The 14,248-nt window shown below is 39.6% G+C and overlaps 1 protein-coding gene across 6 annotated transcripts in view; it reads right to left on the bottom strand.

Moving 5' to 3' along the window:
* Window positions 1–14,248, bottom strand: part of BNC2 (basonuclin zinc finger protein 2) — a 490,816-nt gene that overhangs the window by 275,323 nt on the left and 201,245 nt on the right. For 4 of the 6 annotated variants that reach the window (XM_088837882.1, XM_088837885.1, XM_088837887.1 and 1 more), the window contains one exon: window positions 10,120–10,203. The exons of the other annotated variants lie outside the window; for them this stretch is intronic. In XM_088837882.1, coding sequence (XP_088694008.1) covers window positions 10,120–10,203 — 84 coding nt within the window. The remainder of the gene's footprint in view (window positions 1–10,119; window positions 10,204–14,248) is intronic. 6 annotated transcript variants of the gene reach the window in all.

Here is a 14,248-nt window from a genome sequence, read left to right as displayed (position 1 = left end):
ACGTGGTCTTCTTCTACACTTCATGAAACTCCACTGGCACAAACTGAACATTTAAGAGTAACAACTTTATATTCTTGAGCAATTCCATTCTTCAGATGTCGACAATGGCACTTTTCTTTTGCAACGGGGATTACTTAGATGGGAAAATTTCCACTTCTTAATGTTCAAGGGCTAGCCTTTGTCCAATATCTAAATTCTATACTGACAATGCAAGCTTAAAAAAAAAAAGCCAGCCCCAAACATTCCACTTCTTAGCATCAAGTTTGCTCCTGCATCAGGCAGAAAGACCTGCTTTCTTGTGGGGTAACATGCTAAGAAAACTACTGTGGTACCTGAAACTGTGGCCTCTTTGCATTCTTTCTGTCCATTCAAATCATACTGAACAAGAGACACACTGAGTTAAATAATTTTCAACGATAAACTTAGAACACAGTCATATAATGCTTATAAATGCTAAAGGAATAAAAAGCCAGTAGACAGTATTTTAAAGGTTCTTACACATCAGAAATGGGGAATTTTCACTAACTAGGTAATTTGGGGCAAGACTTTTAAAATTTCTGGGCCTTGGTTTTCAAATCTGTAAAATGGAGACCTTACATGATATAACTTCAGATTGTTTCCAGGTTTAAAATTTGAAATCACAAGAGTCCTAAAGAATCTCACACAAAGTGAGGTTCCATTATCCAGCCAAACAAAAGGCTTTTCTTCTTTCCTTTGAGAGTGAAGGAAGGGAGACTTTATGTTCTCAATGTAAATTATTTACTATGCCTAGCTCCAACGAAATATCCAAACAGAACATCACCAGCTATTTCTGTAAACAAAATATGTGGGCATGTATGTAATGATATACACGCTGTATGTATATACCAAATGCATATACATGCACACACTCCAGAACACAGAATTCTCTCTATTGTAGCCAAGAATTAAAATACTTTCCAGTTTTCTCATTTTTTCTCTCTCCCTCTCTATTGAAGCCAAGAATTAAAATACTTCCCAGTTTTCTCATTTTTTTCTCTCTCCCTGCATGAAGCATCTATGAAGTTACTATAACATGGGAACTCACATAAAGTAAAAATATAAGCATCTTATTCAACGTTTCTTATATTAATATTGACAGTTCCTAACACAATCAGCTTAAGTTAAGCTGGTCCTCTGCAATCTCAACAGCATCCTCTCACAGAAACAGTGGTATGGAGAAAGGATGCCAAATGCAGTCCTCAGGCCATTCAATCAACATCTACTTCATCTAGAATGTACCTGAAATATGCAATTCAAGACATAAAATTTACAAATTAAATACTACTTAAGCAGACAGTGATAGTAACAACAGCAGAAAAAGAATAAAGAAGGTCCTATAGATGTAGGGACAACCAGTTCATACACCATCAAAATAAAAGGTGGGAGGCGACTTAAGTTCATGAAACTACATATTCTTACCTTTAATTTACTAAAACACTTCCAGAAGAAAACTTTGAGCAACTACTGAGTATACTATCACTTTTTAAATTTAATTTTTATTTTATAATGGAGTGTAATTGATTTCTATATAGTTTCAGGTGTACAGCAAAGTGATTCAATTATACATATACATACATTTATTCTTTTTCAAATTTCTTCCCCATAGAGGTCATTAAAGAATACTGAGAAGAGTTCCCTGTGCTATACAGTAGGTCCTTGGCAGTTATCTATTTTATATATAGTAGTGTGTATATGTTAATCCCAAACTCTTGATTTACCTGCCACCCATCCAACCCCCGCAACATTTCCTGTTTGATACCATTAAGTTTGTTCATTATACTATCATTTTCTTATTAGAGAAACAAATAAATGCCCTATGAATGCAGTGAATTTTTGCAAGTAAAGAAAGAAAAATAGGTGTCTTATGCAAAATTTCCTAGGTTCCCTTGGATCCTTATTGTTGGAAGAATAATTGTTAAAGCATTTAAAGGCAAATAATCTTTAAATGATAGGTATATGAAATTTTCAGGAAAAAATTTCTTCTTAATTTTTATCTGCTTAGCCAATAGATGTTAGTAGATACATTTATATAATAGCAATAACCCATCACATCAGTATTTCACAGTGCCCCAACACACACCTCAACTCCTTCAATCCTTCCAACAATGCCAAGAAGACACAAGTCTTCCTATTCTATTCCATCAATTAAAATTAAATCCAAAGATCAATACACACAAGAAGCATTATCCTAACTACTGGTTACTCTGTAAGACATCAGGAAACTTGAGTGTTTTGACTTGAACATCTTTCTATCTCAAGTAAGAAGGAAGATGGTGACTCAAAACCACAAATTTCTGGTTTTCATCAAAACAATTCCATTCAAGCATCCAGGTAAAGGGATAATTTAGTGAGTAGTCTGCATTCCTTAAAAAAAAAAACAAAAAAAAACACTAATCGAGTTTCATTCATATTCCTTGGGGAAAAAATCCACCAATGGTCACATACAAGTTTATATTAAAATGCAACCTAAATTTTCTAAGTTTACAACTGAAGTAATTACCGATATTAATCTTTTAACTAGTTGCAGCAACATTTATAACACTATAAATGAAAAAGAACTGCAGTTTGTTTCTTTGGAGGATGGAGAATGAGAACAGGTTCTAAGGAGAACTGAATATCAACGGACAAAAAAAGTGAGAAGATGGAAAAGGAAAAGATAAAGGAGACACACAATGAGGGAGAGAGAAAGGCAGTGAGGTAGCTAGGCGATGGACAGGGCAAAGTGAGATAAGTCATTCCTAGCAAAATGCCTCTTGTCGAAACCTTGCCAAGGCTCTGGACCATTGCCTCTGCCTGCAAGAGGGATGACTTTGACGGTTTTTTAAAAATGCTTCCTGTATCTAAACAGCCTCATTTCATTTTTTCAGATTCCTGAGTTTATTTTTAAATAAAAGTTCAAATTTGCAGACTCTGCTCATGTGTAAAAGGAATGACTTTTACTTTAGAAATGTACTTGGAACCTACACATCATTGCTCAGCTTAGAGCTCAAAACCTCAGAGATGTCCCAACATTCCAACCTGACAGTCTTGCCTTTGTAAAGAAGTGAAAACTGCCTCTTTCCACTGTGCCTGAAAATTATATTTGAAATCAGTCTTCACTGATTATGCAAAATCTTAAAAATAAATACGTGCATCTTCTTGAGGAGTCATCTATCACAAGAGAGCTGATTGTGTTCTTAAGAGAACAACGCAGATGTGCCCAAAGTGAAGGAAGCTCTTGAAAGGACATCCAAAGTTGGTCATCAGAAATCGTCCTCCAGCCTGGAATAGGTATGCAGAGCAAAAGCACCCAATACTGTAGTCAAAGCCAGAATCCATGAAAGGGTCAGCTATGAATCAACCCAGCCTGACTTAGCAGATGAAGAACTCCATCGACCCACCCACTGTGACCTGAAGGCTTGCTTCTTTCTACCCACCCACCTATCCCTCTTCTCTGTGCTCTTAATAAACCCAGTGGTCCTAACTACAGGCCTCAATACCATAAGCATCCTTTTATGTAAAAATTCATTAAATACTATACCACTCTCAATATATTGATCCTACAAACTGTAACTCCATGAAGTGGTTCAACACGATGTCATCACCACAGAGCAACTTGTTTCATTTACAGTATCTGTTTCACTTCTACTCATGAGCTAATATAATTCAATTTTTTTTAACTGCACACAGGCTGCTAGACACATGTGCATGGCAAATGGAATCTGAACTTAGCTTAACAGCCTCATTTATTCCTGATGGTTTAAATTATTTCATCACAATTAATGACACCCCCTCAGCTTCCTGTGCAGCGCTGCCAGATGTTCAGAGACCACAAAGCCACTCTCTTCTTTGACGGCTGGTGACAAGTCGTCCTCTGAAGGACGTTCCCTAGACACGCGGACTGGATGACACCTCCATTGCTTTGCACCTCTCTGCCTCCCAGAGTAACCATGTAGAGGAAAAAGCAGGAAGGCATGAGCAACCAGCAAATGCATTAGCGAGAGCAAATCATGTGAAGTGATCTAAACTCGAAGGAACTTGGCTCCTGCCACAGGAGTTCCTAACCTTGTTGTTTTATGAAAGCACTCTTCGCCTCCACCTTCTCAGCCAGTGGCGTCCACTGAGTGCCTGGCCTGGCGTCAGTCCTTGGGGAACACTGGAGGACATGAAAAATACAAGTTTTTCCACAGGGATCCCTTTCAGCTGTGGTAATTTTGTTTTGGGGGGTGTTGTTTAAACTTACGACCCTCTTCATGACCGTTGCCTCATTTTTAAGAGAACAGTGTCTTCAACTACAATAGGCACTTACCCTGTTCAATAGGCACTTCCCATAGAAAGATGCAACATTTTGGCAACATGGGGTAAACAGCTGTGCCCTTTTTTCTTTGTGAAGCTTTACTGAAGTGCAATATAATTGAGAGGCCAAAAGTTACAAATATTTCATGTATACACCTTGATGGGTTTCCTTTACCTCTTTTTCTCAGGTTTAAGTAGGATTTCTTCTCTTCAGGAGCATTGGCTTTTTGGTTTTGTTCTTATTAGGTTTTGTTTGTCGTTGCTTTGTTACTTTTTAAAAAGAACAGAATGAAAAACAGGCTTCACAGATTTCCTACTTTGAGTCTCACATGGGCAAAGCCATTTACTTAAGAGTAAAAACAATTTTTTTCTTCTGAAATTCATAAATGGTAATTTTCTTATAATCATCGTTTCATAGAAAAAATAAACGCGCATAATGACAGGTAGCTAAGCGGGCAGCAGAAATAGTAAACATGAGCACTGTTACAATAAGAATCCAATACTATGGCTCCAATTTGGAAAACACTTTCCATCAACTAGGGAACATGTGGCAGACATTTTATGGATTATTTTTTAAATGTTAAAAAAAAAATTAAAACGCTGATCTTATTCAGGGAATAAGGGGCCTTTTCCTTTGCCAAAAAGTGTAATAGGAAAACCGAAAGGCCACCTGGGTCAGCCCACCCTATAGTATGAACATAAGCTACAAGAGCATTTTGGAAAATATTTTAAAACTGAGATGAGAAAAAAATCAATATCAATACAGATTCCGAGCAGATGCAAGAGGCTTCTGTGCATGTTAGTGATTATGTGTGTGGCCTACACAGGCTAATTTCAAATGCCTCCAAAACTCACTGTACATTCTCTTTTATAAACTATTTGGGATTAAAACTAGGACCTTATCCATATCAACTTTGACAATGGACACAAATATAGGGTAGGCTAATCAAGCCAAACAAGTTGAATTTTCCCCCTCATGGATGGCTTTTTAGATCTTAAATGACTACTGAATTTTACCAGACATACTACACTTAGTGTTTTGACAGTTGTTTATTAAAACTACTTTCCTAGGAAGTCCACTGAAACCACCAGTCTAGCTTTTATCAGAATTGAGACCATCAGAGAGAAGTCGCGATGATGGTATACTTGCAGCAAGCAGACAATAGGAAACTCTAAGCACTCCCAGAGTTGCATCAAATTTTCCATGGCCCAAAACTAAAATGAAATCGTTCAATTACTGAGAGGTAGATAAGTAAAATAAACAACTAATTTCATACAGCGAAGTTGAGAGAAAGTCATATGGACCTCATTCTGTTGTCTCCAAACACATTTTATCAGAGGGGAAAAAAGGAGCTGAATCAACTTTAAACTCTCATGTAGGGATGTATTGCTTGTGTGTCCCTGGCAGATGTGGAAAGGAGATGAAATGGGCAGGGGAGAATCAAATATCCCATCGCTGCAGGTTTGCTAAGGGAAAGAACACTGCAAAGATCTCACATCTGGCAATCATTTGTCAATAGCTGGAAAGAGAGCGGCAGGAAACTTTCTGGCTCTTGGAGAAGATGAAAAGACAAAAACCATGTGTCTCTCACACACACACACACACTCCCTCCCTCTCTCTGCAATGGTACAATGACTACTACACTTATTCTCCTCCCCTCCCTTCCCCTCTAAATTTAATGATCTTCAGATATACTCGACTCCATGGTCAAAAACATGCAGTCACTTGACTTGTTAAAGCTGCAGTGTATGTACATTTTTCAAATAAACCCCAAGGCTGATGTTAGAAAATCAAAATCAGTCAAGCATAGACCGCCTGGTACTTTGGGCAGGAATCCTTGTGGTTTAGTCAATAAACAGAATCTGAATGAAAGACAGCACAGAAACTAGACAGTAACGTTTTGAACAGTTCTTAACCTGAACGGGGGCTGGGCATGTGGTTGTGCTTAGTGACCATGGACATGGCTCCCCGTCCCCTCAGATGGCTCCCTCACCCTGTGACAGGACTGTGCTTAGCACAGGTCCTCTGCTGTTCCCAGCACACACTCAGTAAGAAAAGGTGAACTTATATTTGAGAGATGCTGGGAGTGAATTTGGGGAGGGAACAACTTGTTGGTGGCGGCTTTAAATCTATTTAATAGGGTAAGAAAGGGAAAAATCTCAGTTTCCGGGTGTTCATATGGATGATAACAATATATAAAATTTGCTAGCTTCATTATGAAGTTCACAAAAATGACCAGCTTCGCCCCATTAGGTTTCCCATATAATAAAAAGTTTTCAAGACAACTCGCGCAAAATTAATTAACTTTTCCCAAATCCTTGGAATGTAAACCTGTTTCTAGTGATCGATAGACTTCAATGGGCAGCTCAGCTTTGCCCTTATGCTGCATTTAACCAGCCGAGCGCATCCTGTGATGCTGTAAGTGAATGCTGCAGGTTGTTTAATAACCTGGCAAATTCACAGTAGCTTGTCAAATTATTACAGGAACAGTGTCATCACTAAACAAGCCTGATCACGGTTAATTACAATGCAGACTAGAGAGCAGCCACAATTGTTCATTAATTACAGGAAGCACCTCATTTAAATTTTATGGAAATTTACACTTGCACCCCGGTATGTCTGGAAAAAAAAGTGATCCTTCACGCATTCATAGAAGAAAGAAGTCTGTGGTTTATGAAACATCACAGTAAATTGTGTCTAATCGGGTACTGAAATATTGGTTTATTATTTACTCTAATTTTCTAAGCACTTCAGTGGTGAAAAATGCCAAGTTAAACCCCACATCTTACATTTCCAACCAAGAAAGGAACTGTGCTAGGCTAAATATAACAACACACGATGAGGTACAGTCAGACTAAAATAGTCACTTTTTTTCTGATTAAAACTCAAATATTTAACAGCAACCAAGGGAGGTCTAAGGGCTTCCCCAGTGACTCAGACAGTAAAGAATATGCCTGTAATGTAAGAGACTAGGGTTTGATTCCGAGTCAGGAAGATCCCCTGGAGAAGAGAATGGCAACCCACTGCAGTATTCTTGCCTGGAGAATCCCATGGACAGAGGAGCCTGGCGGGCTACAGTCCATGGGGTCACAAAGAGTTGGACATGACTGAGCGACTAACATTAAGGGAGGTCTAAACTAGAACGACCATTTCCCATAAAATAATTATATAAAAGGACAATTTGGGGGTCTGTGTATCAGTTAACCTCCAGAGCTAAAGAAAGTACACAGTTTCATACCCACTTCAAAAGCCGCTGAAGAAAATCAAGAAAGACAGTGAATCTAAAGTCGGGATTGTCTAGCTACTTCTCTGAATCAGGTATATTAACACACACAAAGAAAACAGCAGATAGTCTTACAAAAGTCAAGTCAGGCACAGACTTCAACGATGACAGCCATTCAAAACCAACAGCATATTCATGAAAGAGTGTCAAGGATCCTGGGATTACTAAATAATAAAGCTGCTAAGACATCTGAAATTTGGGGACCAAAGGAAAGGGTTAAAAGAAAACAGGTAAGAGGAGGAAGAGGCTCCATGAGTCCTGAGATGTCATGTCAGCGAAAACACAAAAGTAAACCAGTTATGGGTGCCGTTATGTCTAAAGGAAAATCCTTCCCAGAAAAGGATATAAACAAGCCAGAGCTCCTAAATCAAGGTGTACAAGAGGTTATTCTCAGAATCAAGAGGCCAAACAGCAAATCCTCTCGTGGTTATAATGCCTGGCCCCGCGGGAAAGTCTGAGATCCAAGCAGAAAAAGTAAACGACCCTGGCCAGTCCTACGGTGAGTTCCCTGGAGTGCAGAGTTGGACTAAAAAATAAGAAATGGCTCACTCGATAGGAAAAAAAAAAAACAAACAGAATACACATACCCTGACACGAATGAAAGGACTCTAAGCTAAAAGCTACTCCTGGAATTGTTAGCTGGTGAGGAATACATTAAGTCTCAAACGTAACGTGAATATGCACCAGATATCATCAGACTGTATGGAAGCTGTATTTAGAAAGGAACAGGAAAAGACAGAACTAAATGATTCAAATGGGTCCCAGTTAATTCACCAGTGCATCGTAGTTGACTATCTTTTCACAGATTCAACTTTTCCATACTGTCCGCCAAAATGCTGTTGCAAGATGAGGCATCTAACAAAATGCGCACTTTCTTTTCTTTACCCAGTAACTTGGTCTTCCTTGCAAGGCTCACACAGCACTGTCAACTCCACAATATGTTTAGCTACCTACTACCAAGGTTTCACTTCAACGTGTAAATATACATTTTCTCCCTTGGTATCTCAAAGCAATATGTTCCACTGGTCTCCTTCAGGTTTATTTCACACACCCACATCTGCAAAACCCATTGCTCTTTGCGCCATAACTCAACGTTCAAAAACAGATTATCCAACAACCACCCATGACAGACCCTTCCAGGTGATGTGTTTGAAGAATATCACTCGTCCCCCCACCCCGAAGGGGTCAAGGATCAGACTACTCTTCATGAAGAGTCTTCCATCACTCGGCACATATGTGTCACAACCAAGTTGTGAGCTTCCTAAAACTGGGAAACGTATGATCACGTCTCACACTTGCCACACCTGCTTTTCTGTTGGATCACAGCCATACACCACCCAGACAGTACCAGCATAGGGCACTGCAGAGCTCAGGTGGTCGCTGTGAGCCCATAAGCAGGTGTGAAGATGGTGTCCCCTTCAGAGCATCATAAAAAATGAACTTCCTACAACCACCACTTCCACCATCACACCCATTCTGAAGAAGTCAGTTTTTAGAACTATTCTCTTTTCTCATGCAGGGTGTCTAAATCAGTAAAAAAAAAAAAAAAAACAAAGAAAGAAAAAAAAAATGTTTTAACACTGAGCTCACTATGCTTATCCCCTAAGTCTTAAAATTTAGAAAATGATGCCAAACAGAGGCCCTAAAAAATGGTATGGGTGTGCTCATGCAAGGGAGGTACCATCCACATGGAAACTTGAGCCTGCATTTTTGTATCATTGATACACACATTCCTTAACTATTAACAGGTACCCATCAGTGGAGGTAGGCCTTGGGCCAAGATGTCATATTTATATTTTTAATCTGCAACATATCACTCCGCTTCTAATTTCCCAAAACCACGCAATGAATTCCAAGTCAATACTTTGATGAAAAATGTTCTTTGCTAATAAACTTAATATTACACCAGAGGACCTATCTCCCAAACCATGAAGAAGAAAGATAATATTATTAACTCCTGTTTTTCTAATACAGTGCCCAGCTGAACAGCTTCCATTCTCCTGACCTGGGAGACTACAGTGCAGGAAGCATGACTGGCTTGCCCATGTGTCCCCAGAGCCTAGCATCCTCTCAGCACATAACGATGATTTGAAAAGCTGAGAGCTAAGATTTCCAGAGTGCCTCTTACATCCTGGCCCTGTGCTAAATGCTAGGTATGTGTTAGAACATTTAATCCTCATTAGTCAGCTACTAAGGGATATCTCCATTTCACAGATGAGAAAAATAAAGCAAAGTTGGGTTGGGTGACTTGCCAAAGGACTCACAGCAACTTATGTCAACCTAGGCAGGCAGCATTCAGAAACCATGTTCTTATTCACTGCAGTATATATACCATGTCTTGACTTCTTGAATGAGTAAATGAATGAGCTCTAATTACAGACAATTTACCCTGAAAAGGACTTTTTGCTGCACAGATGCTCCACCAACCCCTCTCTCAGTCCCAGCAGCTGCTGGATGGCATCCGATATATCTGTTCAGCGTTCAGAGACCCCTGGTACTGTCACAACACCCCCGACTGATAAAACAGTAAGACTCCGACCTGGACTTCCAGCCTCTGGTCTGGCTCCTCCAGGTTTGGGCAGAAGTCTGCACCCAGCACTCTGCCAGCACATGCCACTGGGACCTGGGGGAATATGGCCGAGTTAGATGCTGGGTGTGGAGGCTGTTGAGAACTGCACACAAACACACACAACCCGAACACAAGGACATCCCAGCCACAGCTCTGCAACAGGCCGTCATGGCCCCACAGAGTTTGAACACTCAGTAGGTCAAATATATTGTAAACATCATACACCCAAGTTTACTGACTACCAAAAGGTAAATTCTAAGAAGAAAAAATACACATAAATGTTGTTGTCCCTTGTATGCACAGCATATAGCACAGAAGCAGGCATTTGATAAATATCTGTGGATTGTAGGAAGGAGGAGAGAGGAAGGGAAGTCAGGGGGAAGGAAGGGAGGGAATGAGGGAAAGGGAAGAAAAAAAACAATTTCTGCTTGAAACTGGTGGCTTTTCTTCTCTTACCTCTCTTAAGTGGGAATTCAGAAAACTGCATTCTGTAACGCCTAAAGTTCCTTTCCGCTGTTAAAAAACCTGTTCAAATTTATTTTTTCTCTTCTTGGTGCAGGCCATTAATTACCAACATGTACTATTTACTAACTGTATTTATATTTAAGAGCTTTATATCTGCTCTAACAATACAAATGACAAAAAAGGTATGATTCAGTCAATGTTTCTCTGTATCTAGAATCTTACAGTGAAAGCCACTAAGATTCCCTTTCAAAACTGTTAACCTATTATAATTAGCCAATCTCATCATGAAATATTGCCTACTCTTGCCTAGAAAATCCCATGGATGGAGGAGCCTGGTGGGCTGCAGTCCATGGGGTTGCTAAGGGTCGGACACGACTGAGCGACTTCACTTTCCCTTTTCACTTTCACACATTGGAGAAGGAAATGGGAACCCACTCCAGTGTTCTTGCCCCGTCTATGGGGTCACACAGAGTTGGACACGACTGAAGTGACTTAGCAGCAGCAGCAGCAGCAGTAGTCACTTGGCTTACTTCATTTTTAAATGTTTAAGACAGAAAAGGACTTAGATTCCATTGAAACCTATTTTCTGCTTTTTATAATTTTCTCTGTATCACTACTCAATATTTCCAAATATATACCTCCTCCATTAATCATACAACTATCTTGTTGTTCAGCCACTAAGTCGTGTCTGACTCTCTGAGACCCCATGGACTGCAGCATGCCAGGATTCCTGTCCTTCACTATCTCCCAGAGTTTGCTCAAAGTCACATCCACTGAGTCGGTGATGCCAGTCAACCATCTCATCCTCTGTCGCCCCCTTCTCCTCCTGGCCTCAATCTTTGCCAGCATCAGGGTCTTTTCCAATGAGTCAGCTCTTAACTATCTGTGTGTATTCAGATCTCAATTCATCAATCAGCTCCATCTCACCTGTGTCTTCTTTCCCTCTCAAAGTCCCCCTTCGGTGTTTTATTTAACTCCAACTGGGATCATCTACCAGACCATCAATTCTCTTTGTTCAGAGATCATTTTTCAGCCAAGCGTGCTGCCTTAGAAGGTATTTCCTTCTTTCTTTTGACCAACAAATCTGTTCACTTTTCTAAATTTAAACAATTTTCAATAAACTCTACTTTGCAAGTTCACTAGTGAATATCACTAACATATATTTTTTAAAGAACAGTCAACTTTTCAAGCATTTTTAGGTCCAACCTGTCTGTTCCTTTCAACTCTCCTATTCTTTCTTCCTGCCTATTTCCATAAGGTGATGTAAATAGAATGAATATAGGCTGTCTTTGAAATTAATCACTCTTCATCCATTAATTTCCTCACTTGGAGCCTGAGAAGGGAAAGGAGTTCACATTTACTGAGCACTTGTAATGTGTGAGTCGCTGTATGGGTACCTTATATCAAGAGAAACTGTTTTATCCTTTAAACAATCTTATGATGGTAAAGAATCTGCCTGCAATGCAGGAGACTGGGGTTTGATCCCTGGGTTGGGAAGATCCTCTGGAGAAGGAAATGGCAACCCACTCTAGTAATCTTGCCTGGAAAATCCCATGGATGGAGGAGGTTGTCCGGTACAGTCCATGGGGTTGCAAAGAGTTGGACACCACTGAGCAACTTCACTTTCACTTTTCTTGGGGTATGAGGATCTACATTTTGCAAAAAAAAAGGGAGGCTTTAGAGTAGCTAAATAACTAACTCAGAGGCACATGCTAGAAAGTTACAAAGCCCAAACTTAAAATGAGAAAGAGCAAGAACATATGTCAAAGAAGTTAATGAAAAACACATAATAGTTGCATTTAGTGGCATCCATTCTAGAGGTATGTGTGGATGTTTCATAGGTTAGAAATAACAAGGAAGACAATTAAAGGAAATGAAGAAAGTATCACCAGAAATAAAGACTTACTACTCCCTGCTCTTTGGTCCAGGACAACACAGGCAAGGTTAAAGGGGACCTCTCCTCTGACTTGAGGAATGAGCAGGAAAGGGGGCATGGAGAAGCGCAGAGACACTGCATCTGTGTTGTGTCACACACAGAACAATGTTGATCCCACCCCACAATGACACATTGGGGGAGGGCAGTGAGTTGGGCTACGGTAACCCTCCCTAGGGTACAAAAGAAGAACTGGGGAAAAGTTACTCTTAGAATGTTTCCTATCAAAACAACCCCTCAAAAGCTTCCTATGAAACCTTAATGAAGGTGATTACTTAACTGATTACAGCAGATTCCATAAGCCAGAAGGTATATGCTGCAAATGAAGTGTAAACAATACTTCATTTCATATACACAGAAGAATTCCCACTTACTTTAATACTAGTTGACCATATCACGAAGTTTCTAGTTCCTTTCTACCCTCACAGACGGCATTTATAAACACCCTCAAGAGGCACGGAGAAAGTTAAACAACTACAATTACACTCAATTACAACCTCAAACACTTAGAAATACACAGTTTCTAAGAGAAAACAAAAAGGTCTGTGAGCAAGTTGGGAGGAAACAGTGCCAGGCTACTGGAATGTTTCAACTATCCAAATCACAAAAAGGAACTAAGAGGAAAGTAAGGCATGCTCTCCATCTTAGAATCCTAGAATTTCTGAGCAGAAAAGAAAATCCTTATGATCCGTGAAAATGGGCTTCCTTAAAGATGAAAAAATTTGAGATCTGAACTAAAACCACAAAGTTTCACTCATGAGTTCACCATCTAACAATACTCCCCCACCGGGCCCACCACAATTAGAGTCATTAATTATCAGGGAAAAAGTGTACGGGGAAGGCAAGCTATATCTGTTTCCCGTTCCTCACAATGTCCCAAGGAAAATACAAAGGATATAAAAGCTTGATAACTTAATTAGTAATAATTTTGCACACCTAGACAATTAGCCAGCTAGTTATAAGCAATCAAAAAATTCCTGTCAGAAATAGCAGACACACACACACAAAAAAAATTGGCCGCGCTACACAGCATTGCAGGACCTTAGTTCCCTGACCAGGAATAGTTCCTCGCCCCCTGCAGTGGAAGCACAGAGATCTAACAACTAAACAGCCAGGGAGTTCCCCTTAACTACTTTTGGGATTTTCTAGGCAAGAGTACTGGAGTGGCTTGCCATTGCCTTCTCCGTACTCCACTTTAAGATACTAAAATAGGATGTGTACCTCTGCTTTCAATGCAATTAAAAATTCAAATTGATTTGGAGAATTCCAGTTTTATCCTCTTGTCTTTATGCTAATATTCGGTGTGTATTTCAACATCATACTTTAAAACAAAATTTACCATGATTTTCACAAAATGTTCACAGTGATTTTTATCTCTGGAAAGCAGTAGTACTAAAAGGACTTTTTAAAATTCTTTTTCGGGTCTTTGTATATTTTGATCTTAAATAAAAACATTTAAGATAAATACAAAGAAAAAACTAACCTGATCAGCTGACATTTCTAAACACTAGGCTGAGGGTTTCATTACGGATGGTAACTGTCTAGCACTCATCTAAATTTCATTCGGCCAGTGCCCCTACAGGAAGTAAGAGGCCCTGAAAGGGACCCTCTAGCATCCCCTGGGAAGCTGGGGCTGAGTGCATATCTTCTCTCCTGTACATACCTCAAAAGAATCACGGTGTGCAAGAGAGCTATTTACAA

Source organism: Moschus berezovskii, chromosome 7 (genome assembly GCF_049115385.1).
Source record: "Moschus berezovskii isolate FMDL1 chromosome 7, NW_MosBer_1.0, whole genome shotgun sequence".
NCBI lineage: Eukaryota > Metazoa > Chordata > Mammalia > Artiodactyla > Moschidae > Moschus > Moschus berezovskii.
The sequence above is the reverse complement of the archived record's forward strand: the minus strand, read 5'-3'. Positions and strand labels throughout refer to the sequence as shown.